This window comes from Anser brachyrhynchus, assembly GCF_964034855.1.
Source record: "Anser brachyrhynchus genome assembly, chromosome: 2".
NCBI lineage: Eukaryota > Metazoa > Chordata > Aves > Anseriformes > Anatidae > Anser > Anser brachyrhynchus.
The window spans coordinates 18,243,452-18,261,256 of NC_137695.1; the positions used below are offsets into that span (position 1 = coordinate 18,243,452).

The 17,805-nt window shown below is 41.4% G+C and overlaps 1 protein-coding gene across 7 annotated transcripts in view; it reads left to right on the forward strand.

The window, feature by feature from the left end:
* The window catches only part of LOC308191151 (uncharacterized protein), a 30,591-nt gene extending 15,174 nt beyond the window's left edge, over nt 1–15,417 (forward strand). For 3 of the 7 annotated variants that reach the window (XM_080583287.1, XM_080583288.1, XM_080583286.1), the window contains exon 5: nt 1,103–6,596. In XM_080583287.1, coding sequence (XP_080439413.1) covers nt 1,103–2,622 — 1,520 coding nt within the window. In that variant the 3' untranslated portion in view covers nt 2,623–6,596. Of the gene's footprint in view, nt 1–1,102; nt 6,597–13,685 lie in introns of those variants that run through there. The other 4 variants (XM_080583292.1, XM_080583290.1, XM_080583289.1 and 1 more) reach the window with 3 other exon arrangements.
* The last annotated feature ends 2,388 nt before the right edge of the window (nt 15,418–17,805 follow it).

A 17,805-nucleotide genomic window follows, 5' to 3' on the forward strand; every position in this document is an offset into this window, starting at 1 on the left:
AGGCAGTGGCAGCTGGTAATGCTCTTTGGAAAATTGCCATAGAAAATTACAGGCTGTTTTTAAAACCTGCTCTTCGGGTGTGCATTCTTTGATCCACCGAGGTCATGGTATGTTGGGCAGCAGCACAAAATTGCCTTCTTTCAAACTAAGTAATTCCAAGTGGCACCTCTAGATTTTCTCTGTGCTGCTTACAGCGGGGTTTTATTTATTCCTGATAACTTTAAACTATCAAGACCACTGCTGTCCTGTGTCTTAAGGCAGTAGTTTTGTGCCTTTCACAGCGTGGACATCTGCATATTGATTTTAAGCCTGCTGATTGCCATTTTGCTTTTCCTACTTGTCTTTTGCAGGTTCTTTAAAAACAGTACACAGAATGCCTGGGGTCCACGTCCCTCAGGTTGAAAAGCACTGCTTTAGAAATCACAGCTACAGCAGCGCTGCCCCAAAACATTACTGGGCAGTCAGTGGGCATTTCTTGTATAGAGGAACTCTGCATTGTTGAAAGTATCTTGTCTGCTTAATGCACTATGCCTTTTACTTAAGAAAAAGAGTGTCTTTGGAGCAATGTCATTGTATCTGACCCATTAGAGGTTTTGGTTAGAATTGCTCCTATGCAGCCCCGTCTCTGTCCATGCTCCTTCCACTCTAAACCAGTGGATTCAGCTTGGACAAGGTGAGTTACCTCTAGTGTTTCCTCTGTTTGCTAGCAAGGATCCTTTAGTAGTGCAAACTGATCTAACGTAGAATCACAGAATGGTTTGGGTTGGAAGGAACCTTAAAGCCCATCCAGCTCCAACCCCCCTGCCATGGGCAGGGACACCTGCTGCTAGACCAGGTTGCCCAAAGCCCCATCCAGCCTGGCCTTGAACACTTCCAGGGATGGGGCATCCACAGCTTCTCTGGACAACCTGTGCCAGTGCCTCACCATCCTCATAGTAAAGAATTTCTTCCTGGTTATCTTCATTTTCATCATGGTTGTCTTCTGTTTTCTCTCTTATGATTAGATGTGTTATCAAAGTTACTTGATATGTGGAGCTGTAGAGTTCTTATATTTAGTGCTTTAAAGGTCTAATGATAAAAATTGCCCATTTCCTGTGAACAGGTGGCTTCCGATGCCTCGGAATTGCTGAGAAAGATGCCGCTTTGGGATTGTGTGGCGAGGAGTATTTCTTTAATAAGGAAATGCAGGAATGCCAGGCATGTTTGAAATGTGAAGATGGAATGGTGGCCATGCCTTGCTCCACTGTCAGTGATACAGTTTGCTCAGCAACCAGTGAAAACAAGCTGTCAGAGTCTTGGGCTGCAAACATCATTTTACCATCTGTAAAGTCTGGCATCTCTCAGGTCTACTCTGGTTTGAACTTGAAGATAAGGGAAAAGCTTCACCGTGAAATCCTGTCCATTGAAGATACCAGCCTGGTATTCAGGCAGCATGGTCTGTTGTGGACTGACCTAAATTTTGCAGTAAAACACAACTGCAGGAATTTTTTGCAACTTTCTTTAAAGCTAAATGGCAGCGAGGAAGGCTACGAACTGGGTGGTGTTCGCATTGAACAACCAGAAGGAAAATATTTCCAGAGCACTAGTTTAAGCAGTGCTGCTGAAGTGGAACCCAGCCAAACTCTTTCTGTGTTTTTAAGGAGCCCAAATCAGTTCTGCAATCAAAGTAAAGACTTACATATTTATGATCTTAACACACCACTAAGTTTGTTTTGGTTGTCTCATGACACGGGTGCTGTGGCAATTAGTGCACAGATGTCAACAGCAATGCATTACCAAACCAACTATCGACCTACCTTTAAAATAATTTCTGTTTCCGACCCTTACATGCTAAGTTTATCTCACGATGGCAGAGCTATAAAGTTCACTGAAACCGGTGTTGTCAAATTTGTGTTCCACCAAGCATTGTATTCCATGGGTCATACGTGTGTCCGGGAGGGTTTCTCCTTAATTTCTTATATAAACAGGAATGGCACCAACAGAGAATTAATGAATGTATTTAAATCTGGGGTAAACTACAGAGACACGTCAATATCTGCTTCTGGGGCCACAAAAGTTGCTGCTGGAGATCTGATTAGCTTTGAGATACTTTCTCCTGCACAATGTAATGTCCGGTATTTTGGAGATAGTTCTGGAATTAGTATTTTTAGCCTCATCTGGATACCTTCAGCAGTTTCTAGTGCCATATCAGCCACAGTTTCTGTTACTGCTCTGCCTACTGGAGCTGTGAGAAACAAATTACTGGATTTCACCCAGGTCTCATCCAGTGAGAAACAGATACAGCTGGTTTCTTCTGGACAGCTTGCTCAGAAGTACTTCGTTTTTACTGAAAAGGGAGTTGCCAGCCTTGCATTTAACTTAAAGCTAATCCATTCATGCAACATGCTTAAAGTGACTCTCAACCGGTTGACCATGGATCACATGCAACCCACAGCAATTGCTCAGCAGATTGGAGGTCAGATGCCAGAGGGAAGCATATGGACCAGTGTGTCCCTCCGTGCATCTTTTGATGTACATAACGGAACGCTGATATCAGTTTCTCTTGACTGTGTGCGTGGAAGGATCAATCAGATCACTCATGAACATGGAACCAGTATATCTATTTTATGGATTTCATCTTAATTTCTGTACAGTGGTGTTAGCACAGGACTGGGGTTTAAATTGGATTTGGATTCTGCTCTGATTCAATGTCTGTATTTGACACCTTACTCTGTGTTGACATGAACATACCATCCTGCTAAAATGCTCTCAATTTTAGGAATATTTAAAGGTAATCTTAATTAAATGATCAGTATTTAAAGAAAAGAGCTGTCATTGTTCCAAGACATTACTTCTGTTACCATCTTCAGGCAGGGGAACCACGAATTCAGCTCAAACTTATTTTTAAAAAAATTGTCTTTTAAAATCAGTTATTTCTGGACCACAAAAATTGCAGTGAGGATAAATACATACCTTTTAGTGCTGGCACTGAAAGCAGCACAGCCAAGTAATGAAAACCTGCTTTCACTTTCTTCACTGCAGCAGGCTAACAAGAAGACTAAATGCACTTTGATGCTAATTTGTCCACATCTTATAAAATGTTGTGCTTTCTATAAGTGCCTCAAACATGCCACAGGCTAGAAGTGATAATATGGTAAAATTCACGTATACATGCACAGTATTCTTGAAGTGGAGCTAGGTCAAAAATAGAACATTGTTTTTACAAAATATAATAATTGTGCTCAACAAAATCATTGGAACTAATGGTCATTCTACTTTAATTTGGAAATTGTCTGCTTTTAAGTAATTTGGGAAGGCTTTTTCCTTTTTTTTTTTTTTTTTTTTTTGCCAGTGAAAGGTTGCATGATAAGAAGGAATGGAGTATGAAAAGAATGTCTTAGAAATTAAACTTTTTGAATGAAACAAATATTTATTCCGTTTATTACAAATGACAAGATATTTTCCTGACCAAAAAGGAACACCATTCACAAGCATATTTATTTTGCTGAATGCTTATTTTTAAAAGTTTTTTGGGGGATTAAATCACTCAGTTAATTCTAAAAAGAAACAATGTATTCAATGACACTGATTTTTGTCTTCTACCAACTCTTCCATCAAACTGCTCTACCTGATCGGTGAAGAGCATTTCCTCTCATTTTCTCCTTTCTCCATCAATACTGCTTCACTCTCCATTCTTATCTCTTTTGTTAGGAGCAAATAGCATGCTCTGGCATCTGGCTTGACTCTTTCCAGACATCCCTCACCATTCCTACTAAAGAGTGGGTGTTTGTCACACACGTAACTATGGGAGAGGGACATTAAATGGGGCCCTCACAGGCTGCCTTACATCAACCTTCTTGAAAGCAAGACTACTGTGCATGATACAGCTTTATTGTAGGTGTCTGCCTGAGCATGTATATCTAAATGCATGCTCTTTCCTGTGCGCTTCACCTATTCTAGAGTTTGTTAGAATTTTCTGTAAAAGCAAGAACCTTAATGCTAGACTTCTATCTGCTGGTTCCATTTTTCCTGGTGATTTTCTAATTCTGTCATTACCACCTGTGGTTACCTTTCCCACATCCTTTTTCTTCAGGTTTATATTCAAAGATGTGCAGGCTTTGGACAGATTGTTCTCCTGCTCCGAATGGAGAACACTGGTTTTCCTTGCTTTCAGCAGTAAGGTCCAAGCAGCCCATCACAAGATACCTCACTGGATGCTGTGTTGAGGCCAGCATAGCTGTGCAAACCGTAGTAAGTTCAGTCCTGGTGTCACTGAAGTCTGTGACAGAGGGCTTCGTGCCTTTGTCATTCATTCTTTCAGGGACATAAGGGAAGGACGGATTAAAGCTAATACTGAAAATGTTCAACATTTGCAAAATACTGGTATTGTTACAGATTTTATTTTATAGTGATAAAAGAAGACTTCTGAGATTAGAGTGCTTGAAGGGCTGCCTTACTAAAGAACAGAACAGTTTTTCTGATTTCTTTACCCTGGGAGTCTAGTGAGACTGAACAAATATTAAATACCATAGGGGTTGTAGTTTTCTGATCTGCCTGACTGCTTAATAAGGCAAACTAATCAAATCATTCCTAGGAGGTATCAAAACCATCATATCTTCTCTAACAAACCCAACCCTACAAAGAGGTGATTTTGTGAGGAGTGGGTCAAAGTGCTTCTTCCTCTCAGAAGGCAGCTCGTTGCCGTATAAGGGATGCATGTTCTGTAAGAGGAGCTCTGCAGAGAGCAGGACAAGGTATTTCTAAGATAAAACTCCATCAGAAGACAATGTTAGAGAAGGCTTGAAATGATATGCTTATACTTTTGTTTTAGAAAAAGTTAAGAAAGTCACTTTCTCACAGATGTAACCCCTTATTTTTCTTTGCTGCTTTGCCATATGCAGTTGTTTCAAAGGCTGTCAGCCCCCAATATAATAAAAACTTGAGTCATTCTCGATTTAAACCTGTGTAGCAGATAATCAGAATCTGATGCTAGACGTAATCTAATACATCTTCAGCAAAGTGCAGATGTTACTTGAATATAATAAGCATTTGCCTGTATATAGCATATAACAAATCTAATGGCATGATTTGTATGTATATGCTTGATTTGGGTGGCTAGCGGAATTGCTTGAATAAGGAAGAGACTGATGCTCAATTCCTGTATTATGCACACATTGGTGGTACTTGCATTTAAATTCACCATTATTAAAGGATGCAGAAACTACCGGGGAAGTACAAGTGAGCATTATTACAGCTAAGAGAGAGTTCAGAGTATGGATTCTTAAACGCAGTAAATCTTTTCTGAGGATTCTTGGGGGAGTGTTCATAACTGCCCTTAAAGAGTAGATTTTTAGATACACAAGGGCAGACAAACAGTATTTTGGACCCATCTGGTAATGGTAGTGCATTTAATACAGTTTTGTTATTGTCATTTGTGATACAGTACATAGTATTAATTGCAATTTACAGCAAGCTTAGCCTTATTTCAAGCAAGAAAAGGCTGTTTATTTGATCCTAATTTTCATTTCTCCCTTGAAAAAAAGAAGCCTGAATCCAGAGCCACTTGCTGACCTTGATTACAGTAACATGAATTTGGAGCAAGTGTGCTTGAATCAGTGTTGATTTATGGTAGTCTAACTAACAGCATAGTATAGCCTTTGTCTCTATGAAAATGATATATATTACCTCATACCATGCAACGTTAAGTGGTGTACTACAATCCTGAGTAAGATAAAGTTCAAAAGGAATCAGACAATTTACAGTGAATGCTCATTTTATGGCACTTACCCCATTTGCTGTAATTAATTGCATGCTTTATTCTTGACAGGTATATCCTATTAATTATATTTACAGCTTTGAACTTTTTTATTCAAGTTTTCATATCATTTCTTTCTTTTAGTAGCACAATATAATGCTGTGAAGTACAGAATTCATTTTAAAACTTTTTGTTTCATCTTTTGATGCCATGTTTATGATTATGCTTAAAAAACCTGGAGATAGTCTTCCCAGCCCTCGCTTACAGACAGTGTTTCTAATGGGGTTACTTATAAAGTAAGGTCTTGTAGAGTAAGTATGAGGCTAGCAAAATCCAGTCATACAGAAGGAATTAATACATCTAGAAAGTCAAGTGGTTATTTCACTTATGTGATGCAGATACCTGCAGCAACAGGTGGTTATGAAAAACTTGACCATTACAAGAGGAAAATAATTTAGGTTGAAAAGTCCTGCCATTGTGAGAGGAGAAAGGATCTGGTTTATAAAAAAAATGAATCATTTTGTATCATGAAACATTTTGCAAATTCAAAGATTTTACCTGAATATTTCTCATTTCCTATACATTTTTATACTTTTTTTTATACTCAAGTCAAAACTGGGCAGAATATGTCAAGTCTATTTTAATTTAATATTTTGGATGATTCCTTTGTTCTGTGGTCTCTGCAGATTGCAGTACACTGTGAAAGCTACACTAGTTTCAAGTGGTGCTTTTTTATGAAATTTCCTATTTTGAAATATTACCTTGTGTTAAAAATACTGTTTAGTCACTTACCTCTGTTAATATTATATTGTAATATGTTTTAAGAGAACTTTACTGAAATAAATAAAACAATAAGGCGTCATTGGTGCCATTGCAGTTTTTACTACTGACTCGTGGAAGACAGGATTTCATGTTATCTGAGTTAGTTTGCTGAAGTGACTTTAAACAAGAACAGCAATAATGCACATTTCTAGAGATCATCCACTCTACCTTTTTTCTGTTCCCATTGTTGTCACTATAGATCTGAGAAGACGAAAATTGCATTTGATGGTACTACACCAATAAACACTTGTATCAGAAAAGCAGTACGGCTCATCTTGGTCCATCACAACCACCCTTAGCAATGCAGAGATGAGACGTGAGAATACAGTATTTTAAAGGAGAATTGTGTACTGCCTTGGTACTTCATAGGCTCTCTGTCGTTTATGGGCAATTTAACAGCATTGTGTGGAGTTATTCTGATCAATGAGATTGGGTGCACCCACAGCAAGCTTGCTGCTGACACCAAGCTGTGTGGTGCTGTTGACACGCAGGAGGGAAGAGATGGCATCCAGAGGGACCTGGGCAGGCTGAGAGGTGGGCCTGTGCGAACCTCATGAGGTTCAACAAGGCCAAGCGCAAGGTCCTGCTCCTGGGATGGGGCAACCCCAAGCACAAATACAGGCTGGGCAGAGAATGGATTGAGAGCAGCTCTGAGGAGAAGGACCTGGGGGTGTTGGTTGACGAGAAGCTCGTCACAAGCCAGCAATGTGCGCTTGCAGCCCAGGAAGCCAACCAGATCCTGGGCTGCACCAAAAGCAGCGTGGCCAGCAGGGTGAGGGAGGGGATTCTGCCCCTCTGCTCTGCTGTCGTGAGACCCCACCTGGAGTGCTGCGTTCAGCTCTGGGGCCCCCAGCACCAGAAGGACATGGATGTATTAGAACAAGTCCAAAGGAGGGCCACTAGGATGATCAGAGGGCTGGAGCACCTCTCCTACAAACACAGGCTGAGAGAGTTGGGGTTGTTCAGCCTGGAGAAAAGAAGGCCCCAAGGAGACCTTACAGCGGCTGCCAGTACCTAAAGGGGGTCTACAGGAAAGCTGGGGAGGGACTCTTTGTCAGTGCGTGTGATGATAGGACAAGGGGGAATGGTTTTAAACTAAAAGAAGGGAGATTTAGATTAGACATCAGGAATAAATTCTTCACTCAGAGGGTGGTGAAACACTGGCACAGGCTGCCCAGAGAAGCTGTGGATGCCCCATCCCTGGAGGTGTTCAAGGCCAGGCTGGATGGGGCTTTGGGCAACCTGGTCTGGTGGGAGGTGTCCCTGCCCATGGCAGGGGGGTTGGAACTGGATGGGCTTTCAGGTCCCTTCCAACCCAAACCATTCTATGATTCTATGATCTCTGTATCTATACATCTATAGATGTGATTCACAGCCTAGCTCTTGTTGCATGAAAGCAGAATGGCCACAAAAGAGGGATTAAAGAATCTCTTGTTTGCATTAAATAATTGAATAGTTATTGCCGAAACAGTTTCTTGGCCAGCTGCAGTATGTGTAGCTTTCTTCAGTCCTTCCTTGGAGCTCTGCAGTCATGTTGTGACCTGCAGGATTGCATCTTTTGTTTGTGGGCTCTTTAGAAGAAAAAGTAAGCATTCTCCCAGACAGCCTACTGCAGTCTTGTTAAATGGCGTCTCTTGAAAGTAGCCTTAAAAGGCTGGATGTAATTTCCTCACTAAACAGGTGCTAATGCTTGGTTTTAGCAAAAGCTTGAAGTAAAAGCCTTTCATGTTTATATATATATATATCTCCTTGGGTTAAATATAATTTTCTTTAATAGAGCAACTGTGGAAAAAGAATTTTTAAAAGTTTCTACATCTTCTTCAATTTCTCCAACTTTCCCCTTTGCCATCCTTCCACTGGAAAAGTAGAAGATAGAAAGGAAAATTAGAAAGTGAAGGTAGGGAAAATGGAGATAGAAAGTGAGAAAAGTGGGAGAAGGAAGAAGCAAACTCTAATGTTTAAGTTAACGCAGAAGGCTTTAAACTGTATTTGTTCAGAACCTTCTGAAAGAAAATCTTGTTTCTTTCAACCATTTGTAATTGCAAATGTGTTCAACTGAAAACAAATTCTATCACATTTGGCTTCATTTCTGTCTCTTTTCATTAAACCACTTCCCATCCACAAACTTCTGTAAACCTCAGAAACATTAGAGTATGCTAAATATGCTTAGGTATTTTGCTGAGCTGGAACATTAAGTTGTGTAATTGAGTAATTACACGACAACTTATATTGTGAAACCTCTGGATATATTTGTGGGTTTTGGCATGCAAAACTCATCATTACCTTTTAAGTATGTTTATATTGGGAACTACTTCTCATTAGATAAATGAGCCTTTTCTGAGCTCCACGTTATCATCACTTGCCTGCTGATGGTACCAAATGTTGCTCATTTAAGTCTCCGTCAGGTATTTGTCTGTTATACTGCAGTGAATAATGCAGACATGTACTAAGTGTCTTCAGGACCTCTGTACATGTTGGATGTCAACAGTGTTCTTGTCTTAGTTTTTCCTGACTTGCTTGAGTGTTTTAAATTATAAGTTGAAATTTTTTTCAGGAGTCCATATGATAGATACGGGCTTTCAAAGCAAATGTGACCTGGTGAGTGATTTAGACTGGTAATCACATCTGAGATGCATGATTGCAGCCTTTTTTTTTGCAGAGTATAAAAGACTTCTGAGACTTCGTAGATTAAATGCAGGTGTCGAGTGAAGAGCTGGAGATGCTTTGCATCAAACTCAAATAAAAGCCTCGTACTCTACTCAGAAGGTCAAAAAAGTAAAAGATTTAGTATATATTGTAAAATATTCTGTTTGTTGAAGGAGAAGTACATTTGTTGGTTTTATTAGTAGAGGAGAATAAAAACATGTGCCTTACGCCAAGTAGGTAAGACAAATTGCTTAAGATGCCTTTATGGCTGAAAATGATCTCCACTTCACTTTTTCCTGAACACATACCTATATTTGTTTAAAGTTACTTCAAACTAGTATCAGTGACTTAACACAGACTTGATCCATGCTAAAACCTCTTAAAGAATATTTTCTCTTCATACGCTTAAATCCCAGACAAAAATAATACTCCGCTCTACTCTGCGCTGGTGCGGCCTCACCTCGAGTACTGTGTGCAGTTCTGGGCACCACAGTACAAAAAGGACATTAAACTGTTGGAGAGTGTCCAGAGGAGGGCGATGAAGATGGTGAAGGGCCTAGAGGGAAAGACATATGAGGAGCGGCTGAGGTCACTGGGCCTGTTCAGCCTGGAGAAGAGGAGGCTGAGGGGAGACCTCATCGCAGCCTACAACTTCTTCGCGAGGGGGGAGTGGACGGGCAGGGGACCTATTCTCTGTAAACACCGGTGATAGGACCTGCGGGAACAGTGTTGAGCTGAGGCAGGGGAAGTTTAGGCTACATATCAGGAAGAGGTTCTTCACCGAGAGGGTGGTCGCACACTGGAACAGGCTCCCCAGTGAAGTAGTCACTGCACCAAGCCCGTCTGAATTTAAGAAGCGATTGGACTGTGCACTTAGTCACATGGTCTAAACTTTTGGGTAGACGTGTGCGGTGCCAGGAGTTGGACTAGATGATCCTTATGGGTCCCTTCCAGCTCGGGATATTCTATGATTCTATGATAATACATTTCAAATGCAACAGTTCAGTCTTTCAAAAATAGTACCCAGTGCTGCAAGGCTCCCCAGAGTCATAAGCCTTGTGATCCTGGCTGAGGTAGCTGTTGTTATCCTCTGCTGCTTCATCCTCCTGAAGCCCTGTCCCGAGGTGGTCAAACTTTCCCTCACCTTTTGATATTGCTAGAGGGGTGCAGTGACAGCTTTCTTGCCTGGGAAACTGCAAGTGTTTGTTTTGTATTGGCCGGAAATGTTCTTTTTCTCTGATTTCTGCCATTCTGCTTTCCACCCTCCTTTCACGTTCAGCATGCGGCTGAAAATCCACTGTTCCCACAGCTCCACCTCCAATGTGCACCACCACTTCTGCTGTCATGTTTCGGTGTATAACTGCACTTTGAATAACTGTTTTGTCGTCTGCAGGCTTCCCCGATTCTCACCTGTAAAACAGCACATACACATACACACCACATACCACAGAGAGACTGAACCATCTAAGTAATCAGAGACCTTTTGTCCCATTTGGATCTGTCTACACCCCTGAAAGATGAGGGTGGTGGCATTCTGCAGGTACAGTGGGAGTCATTACAGCAGCATTTCTGAAGAGCACAAGGTGGTTAAACCATGTAAAATCCCTCCTCCAGCCAAGGCTGGATTTTGATATTTTGTGTTTTAGTAACTCTAGAGAATTAAGTGTACCAGTACAGGTTAAAAACACTTCTAATGCGGAGAAAAACTATGCATTTTTTCTTCCCTGCTTTCCTCTCTAACAATTGTGTATCTCAACCTAAGGCAGCAAACAGCTTGCTTCCTTCTGTAAAGTGTCACTGTGCTCCACGCTGCAAGCTTTGAGAACATTTTGACAAGCCTGATCCTGCCAGCATGCTGTGGACCTTGGAGAACCTGTCTGTAGCCATATGTGTTCCCAGCTGAGGCCTGATGAATTTTAGTACTTAGTATGTTCAAAGGGAGCAATGGAGAAGAAAGCCAGATGCCAAAGTAAATTGTGGAAAAATCACATGCACAATTTAAGACTATCCATGAACATCTTCTAATTCTGCTCCTAAGAACAGTAAGTTTTATGGAAATGACATTTGGTGAAGTAAGCATGACGGCCAATCCAGAGCATAAAATGTGCTTGCCGATTGACAAAGCAAGCAGTTATATCCACTCCATAGCTTGGAGTAACATCCAGAGTGGACTTGGGTGCACCACTCACACATAGGCTGTTTTCAGTGGAGGTTTTTGTTTTCTCAGTTCCCACTTCGGGAAGTATATAAGTTCAAACCAGATCTCCACAGTTCTGCTTTTCCTACCTAGAAGTGACCTGTTTCAATGACAGTGCTCTTCAGTGTTTTGCACATCTTTGCACCATACCTCGCTCCAAGACTGCAGAAAAGCTGCTGTCCTTGAAAACTTCTTTCAGCTTTGTGTGTGGGCACATGCACCCGAGAATTCACTTATATCCTGGGAGAAAAGGGAATACATTTCTTTCCTTACCTTTTCAATTGCTCCAAAAGTCAACTACACAGAAAAGATCTGCTTTCATCCAGTCTTCCTGGCAACTGATTTCCAGAGGCTCAAACACAAAGCATTGTGTTTGCTATTCTGCATATAATATTTTAATAAATACCTACAGTATTGTAGGTGTGCTACTTATAAAATATATTTCAAAATTCATAATCTTTAAGTTAAAGATAATCCAATCATCAGGTACTTCAGCTGGTTTAATTATTACTCTAAGGTTAATACTCCAAATGCCCTACTACTAGTGTTAGTATTTTGAATAATAAGAAATACAAGTTCTTTAAGATTTGCAATACACAGTTGAGGAAATGGACAATATTTTAGCTCATGGCAGAGTTTCTAAAAAGGTAATATGGTGAAGACTATCATAAAGATGCCTTTTCTCACAACCCCACTTACTTAGATATGGTCTTGGGAACTGTGGCAGCTACATAATTTAGAACAGTTTATGGCTTTTTCTGAAGTTATGCCAGAAGCCATTTTATTTCTAGTTGCTCTTAGAGCTACAGAAGTGCACAACTGGATTAAAATTCTCTTTCTGCCAACCTGCTCTGCTCCACACAGCTCATCTGGTATAAATCTGACAGCATTATGAGGCTCTGAAATGGATTTAAGATTTCCACTGGGCAAAATAAACAGAAATATCCTTGGTACCTGCCAACAGTGGCTGGACAGTTATTTCACATGAAATATGCCCTGACCAAAGTCCCTTCAAGTGAACTTCATGTTATGAAGAAGATACTAATACAGACCTTGACTCTACGAAGAGTTTGTTTACATAAAAGGTACTGGTATGTGCAGGTGTAGAAGCGTAAGTCCTAGAAGTAAAGGGAATACTCATACGTACATTAAATGTGGCTGATAGTTAGGATCTGGGTGACTTGAGCTGGAAGTGCTCCCATTTTATGTACATAAAGCAAATATAGAAGGTGTATGATGCTCAATGACTGGTCTGTGACCCTTGATCTATTGGCTTGACATGGTTATTTCCAAAAAGGCACCAAAGTGCTAATGCACTTTTTGTAACTTCACCTACAGTCACAAGGGCTGGTGAACTCTTCAGGCATTATTTAATTGACAAGCCAAGTATGAATGTTGTTGAAGTTTTGTTTCTGTCCAATCTGGGCACAATATTTTTTGATCAGAAATAGGTCAGAGTACGTAGACACAGCAAGGGAATAGGCCAGGCTGGCTCTGCGAGAGGGACCCCTTGCTGGAGCTCAGGAGTTGGCGTGATGGCATCGTCTCCTGTGGCCTGGCCCTCCCAGGAGCAGAAGTAGGTGGGATCTGACCAACCTCCAGAAAATGCTAAGTTCTAGGTGTGGCTGGGGTGTGTTAAGCTGTTTTGCTGTTGTAGCATTTCTGTTGTTGATTGCTGTATTCCTGAGGGTAAGTAAAGATTTACTTGGAAGGTTGCCCACGTTCAGTGTTGTATCTAACTGCAACTTAAAGCAAATTTGTTCCAGGAGCCCAACCTGGTTTGAATGTCTGGAAAACCACCTAGAAATTAGAGATGCTGTAGCACAGAGATCTTCCTGAATTGGGCTGAGTTTTCACAAGTCACTGGGGACACAGGACGTTTGAAAATAGTGAGACTTAGGCTGGGACTGTAGTATATGCCTTCCATGTTTGTACTCTAAAAATGCAGTTCTGGGGGACTGTAGTTCAGCTTTCAGCCGGTACCTCTCTTAGGGTCAGAGGTACCGTGCACAACATCCAGGGCATACCCAAGGTCAGCAACCATATCTCTACCATTGTGCATCTAGCATGACTGCAGCCAGTTTCACTAGAGAAAGCTCACATGAAGCACTGTAAATACAAAGCCGTCTGCACCATTTGCTCTTGAGCTCTGTTTTATTTGGTAGTATAGATGTGCCCTCTGAGGCTGAACTGGGAAATAGCTAGTAGGTGGACATTTTGTCTTTCTGAGTTTTTATGTAGACACGTCTGTGGTGATGTGCTTGTTTATGTGTAATCTTGTTTCAGGTGCCTGAGAGATCAGATCTAAAGAAAGAGTTGTCCGGCCTCCTGACTGTTCTTTGAATCCCTGTTTTTCACTGTTCTGCAAGGTGTTTTGCCAAGAGCTGCCTTGAGTGCAGCACAGAGCATGGCATACTGAACCATGCAAGCATCCAGTCCTAAATCTGTGTTAGGGATTGGGGTAATCTTGTGGATATAGTCCTCAATCTCATGAATGATAAACAAAAACTGCTTGGGACAGAACTCAATGAAGACAACCCACCCTGTGTGTGCTTCAGTTCCCCACATTGGCAGCATGTGCTACATACCTCGGTGCCTCCCAGGAAAGCAGCAGGGGGAGTTCACTGGGTCTTGCTGACGGCAAAGTGCTGAGGGCTCCCAGTCACCTGCATCTGAATTTAGGGAGAGAAAATTATGAAGTCTCTTCTGCAATCATTGTTTTCTTTCCAGTTATCTAAAAGATCCACATGGATCTGCTCTCTTCTAATAAATAATTATCTCAAACCAAGTATTTGAGTTGCAGTATTTCTGGTAAATTTAAAATGCTCACCTCAGTAGCACTCAGTAGCACAGAGAACAAGCTACATCAGTGAAGTCTGGATCCTTGCTTGAAGTGATGGGTCATTCAAACCTTATCCAAACTTCAAAACCGAAATACCCAGACTGATCACCAAGGTAGCACTGTAGTCCTATTAACAACACCATTGCAGTAGATGGCTGTAGCGCTGACTGTCCCTACAACACCAGGAGGGCTGATCATGTTCATATAGCCCCATACAGCCCCATGTTCATATTGCCCCAGAGGTGTTTCTGTGCCCATCAGGGCTGCTGGTAGGAGGTTTGACTACCACAGAGTCTCTTTTTTTCTTGTGTGTGCAGAGCTCTGAGCAGGGGAAGGTCTTAGTTATCACTGCCTTGGCTTAGCAGTCATAAAAGTGGCAATAATAGTTAGCTGATAAGGGCAGTAAAAAGGCAGGTCTCTAACCCTGGGGAAGGTTTTGACAAATGGCTGCTCACTAGAATGGAGATGTTGCTGGCCTGGAGACAGATGGGCTCATCAGCTGAATGTAGGTAATGCGGCAGGTAAATGACAGAGAAATTACTATAGGCGTAGTTGAGGTAGTTACAACAATCTCTTCATCTACGGTTGGCATCTTTGCCTTCATAGTTAACTCATTTTTCTTTTAAAGAGCTCTTCAGAGACCAGAGAGATGAATGAGCTCTTTGAGCACAAAGAAAAGGATGTCTTTTGATTTTTGTGCCATACATTAAACAGCTGTGTTTGTGACAAGTCTTTGCTCCAAATTGTTTTGTTGCAAGTTACATGGGCTTCTGATTTGCAATTAGTTCATAATAGATTTTCATTTCAGTCCTTGCTCTTAAAAAATTTTGTCTTTTTTGTTTCCTTAAGTGTCTCACAATATGAATCAGCTGATATTCACTGTAACCATTGGTTAGATATTTCTGTATAGAATTAGATGAACAGTAATTTAATGTTAAGCCCCCATACACACTCCTTTTCAAATGGAAAGAAATACAGCCTGTTTGTAGTTTGCCTTGTACAAAGATTTGAACAATACAGATTTTGTTGTATTTCTCCCCTCATACTTCTGAATGATCAAAACACTGTAAAAATGTGTGATGCGTTTCAGATGGCTTTTCTTTTGGACTTGAGTTAGTTTCTGAATCTGAACAACCACACTGACTTACCATAGCTGCCTTGAGGTCAACACTGAAGTCGTCAAAGACTGAGTTATCTGACATAAGAAAATATTGCAAACACTGAGGGTATAAGAAGGAAAACAGAGGAGGTCACAGTCACTGTATTCCTTCGATTTTTATGTATCCTAGCTAAACCATTAACCTCATTTTACACAATGGGGTATGTTGGTCAGTTTTATTAGAAAGAAAATGTGTGTACATGGGAACAAATCTGGGAATTTCTACATCACACTCTGAAAACATTTGGGAGCTGAAACTTTCATGGCAGAAGTATTTAAGAGTGTTTCTAAAGGCAAGTTAGATGTGATTCTGTGCTCTGACATTTATTTATTTACTTATTTCTCTTTTTACAGCTTGTTCATATTTTAAATTTGAGAAAAATCTGAGAATATTTCTCAGAGGCAGGTGAATAAGTTCACTTATACAAAAAGGTGGGATAGGACAGTGGATATCTTCAGAGATGGTTTTAGGAAGCAGTGATTTTCCCTTTTTGAGGCTTATAGAAGTCAAGTCTGTGTTAATAATGATGAAAGTGCCGTCTTTAACCACGTAAGCAAACCAATGCTTAGGTACCTGTATGTCCAACCCACACAATCTACCTTTGTTAATGTACCTCTGACAAATGAGCCCAAGCCTGACAGCACATAACATGCCATTCCTCCTTTCCACTGCTCACAGTATGCAACTCAGCCTCATCTGAGGGAACTCCCCTGTTCTGTGGCCAAGCTGGTAGGCTTTTAAAGCAGGTTTTCAGACATGCTCGGACACACAGAACTCACGGCAGTGACTTTGAACCTATCGTAATTCCTGAAATCATGATGGACTGCTTTTTTCACTGTGGAGCATTATTTATCTTTTTCTGGTGCTCATGCTACTTAGCTCCAGGTTTATTAAAAGGGACTGAGAGCCTGCTACCAGGGACTGTGTTTTCATGGTTCTGTGTTTTCAGCTCCTCTGCAGCTTACGTCACCAGATCCCCATCGTTTCTTCTTCACTAGGAATCTAAACAGTGCATGTATCAGCATAGCGATTTCTACTGTAAGAATAATAAGAAATCATATTTGTACTTTTTTTTTCTTTTTTTGTTCTAATAAGAACAAAATTTTCTGAGCATGTGATAGGGTAGAAAATAAAATGAAAACAAAGAGTGAGGAAAATACAGCCTGAGCATTAGGTAACACAGCGAATGGTTTATTAACCTGTGACTGGGCTCTTTCTCCATCATCCCCGAGCTTACAGGGAGCTGGTGTTTTGTTATCTACCCACTCTTCCCTAAGAGTTGGCCCATGTGCAAGTCACAACGCTGGCGGGATGGCCGGTACAACTGCTGTGACTTTGCTCAGATTTCAGGAGTCTGAGTCAGCTGAGAGTGGAGGCATGACTGGGCAGGTGGGTCACTCCGTTCACCCTTGTTCCTTTAAAAACGGGACAAAATGCTACTCGCCGACAGGGGTGTTACAAGGGTAAAATTCATTATTAAGACTGCGAGGTATTCAGATGCAGTGGTAATGAGGCTGTATGGATGTCTGGAGTATGTGCTTCACTGCACAGCTGAGGAAAAACACGTCTGTTTCCTTGGCAACCCCTCTGCATCCATGCCGCTGTAGCTGCTCTCCACCCTACGTGGAAGCATCAAGCATCATTACTGAAGATTACTGGCATTTTGCTCCATTTGTATTCCGCTATTAAAGGAATTCTTGTGGTTGCATTGACAGTGTGCTTATCTGGAGAGTGCAATCCTATTCTCCACTTTTTCTCCCCATATTCCTTCCCAGTGCAGTCTCCGCTTTTCCTCTGCCATCAGGATTGACCCTCACCCCTTCAGGGGGGCCGTTCAGTTCAGCTGGCTGGCAGCAAAATAACCTTGTGCAAAAGAAAAAAAAAAAGGGGAATAGTTTTCTGCTGAGCTGCCTTTCAGAGGGGTCAGGGTAGAGTTTGATGCTGTGGGGGTAGGGGGGTAGTAGCACGCCAAGCAAGAGCAAACGGAGACAGGGGAGAGGGGAGCCGTGGGGCAGGATCTCCTCTGAGCCTCTCTGCCCGCAGCAGAAGCCTGAGGACACCCCACCAAGGGCTGGGAACAGCAGCGCTTCCCTACACTGCGCACAAATGCGGTAATATGGAAACACATCATGTCCACGTCCAGGCATTGCCCTTGAGGAAATTAAAACAACATGAACTTTGCGAACAACAATTAGCGCTGCCATCTGTTACTGTCAGCAGATGTACGTGATAACCTTGGGTTTGCTTCCTTGGAACGAGCTGTGTGCATTTCACTTATGTTATCCATAACATTTTTCCTTTTAGCGATGTAGAGTCGTGTCGCGTTATCTAACCGTTTTATCTTGACATGTGTCAGGGTTGTATGAATGCCTTTGCATGAAACAAATAGCAGAGGGATCTTCTG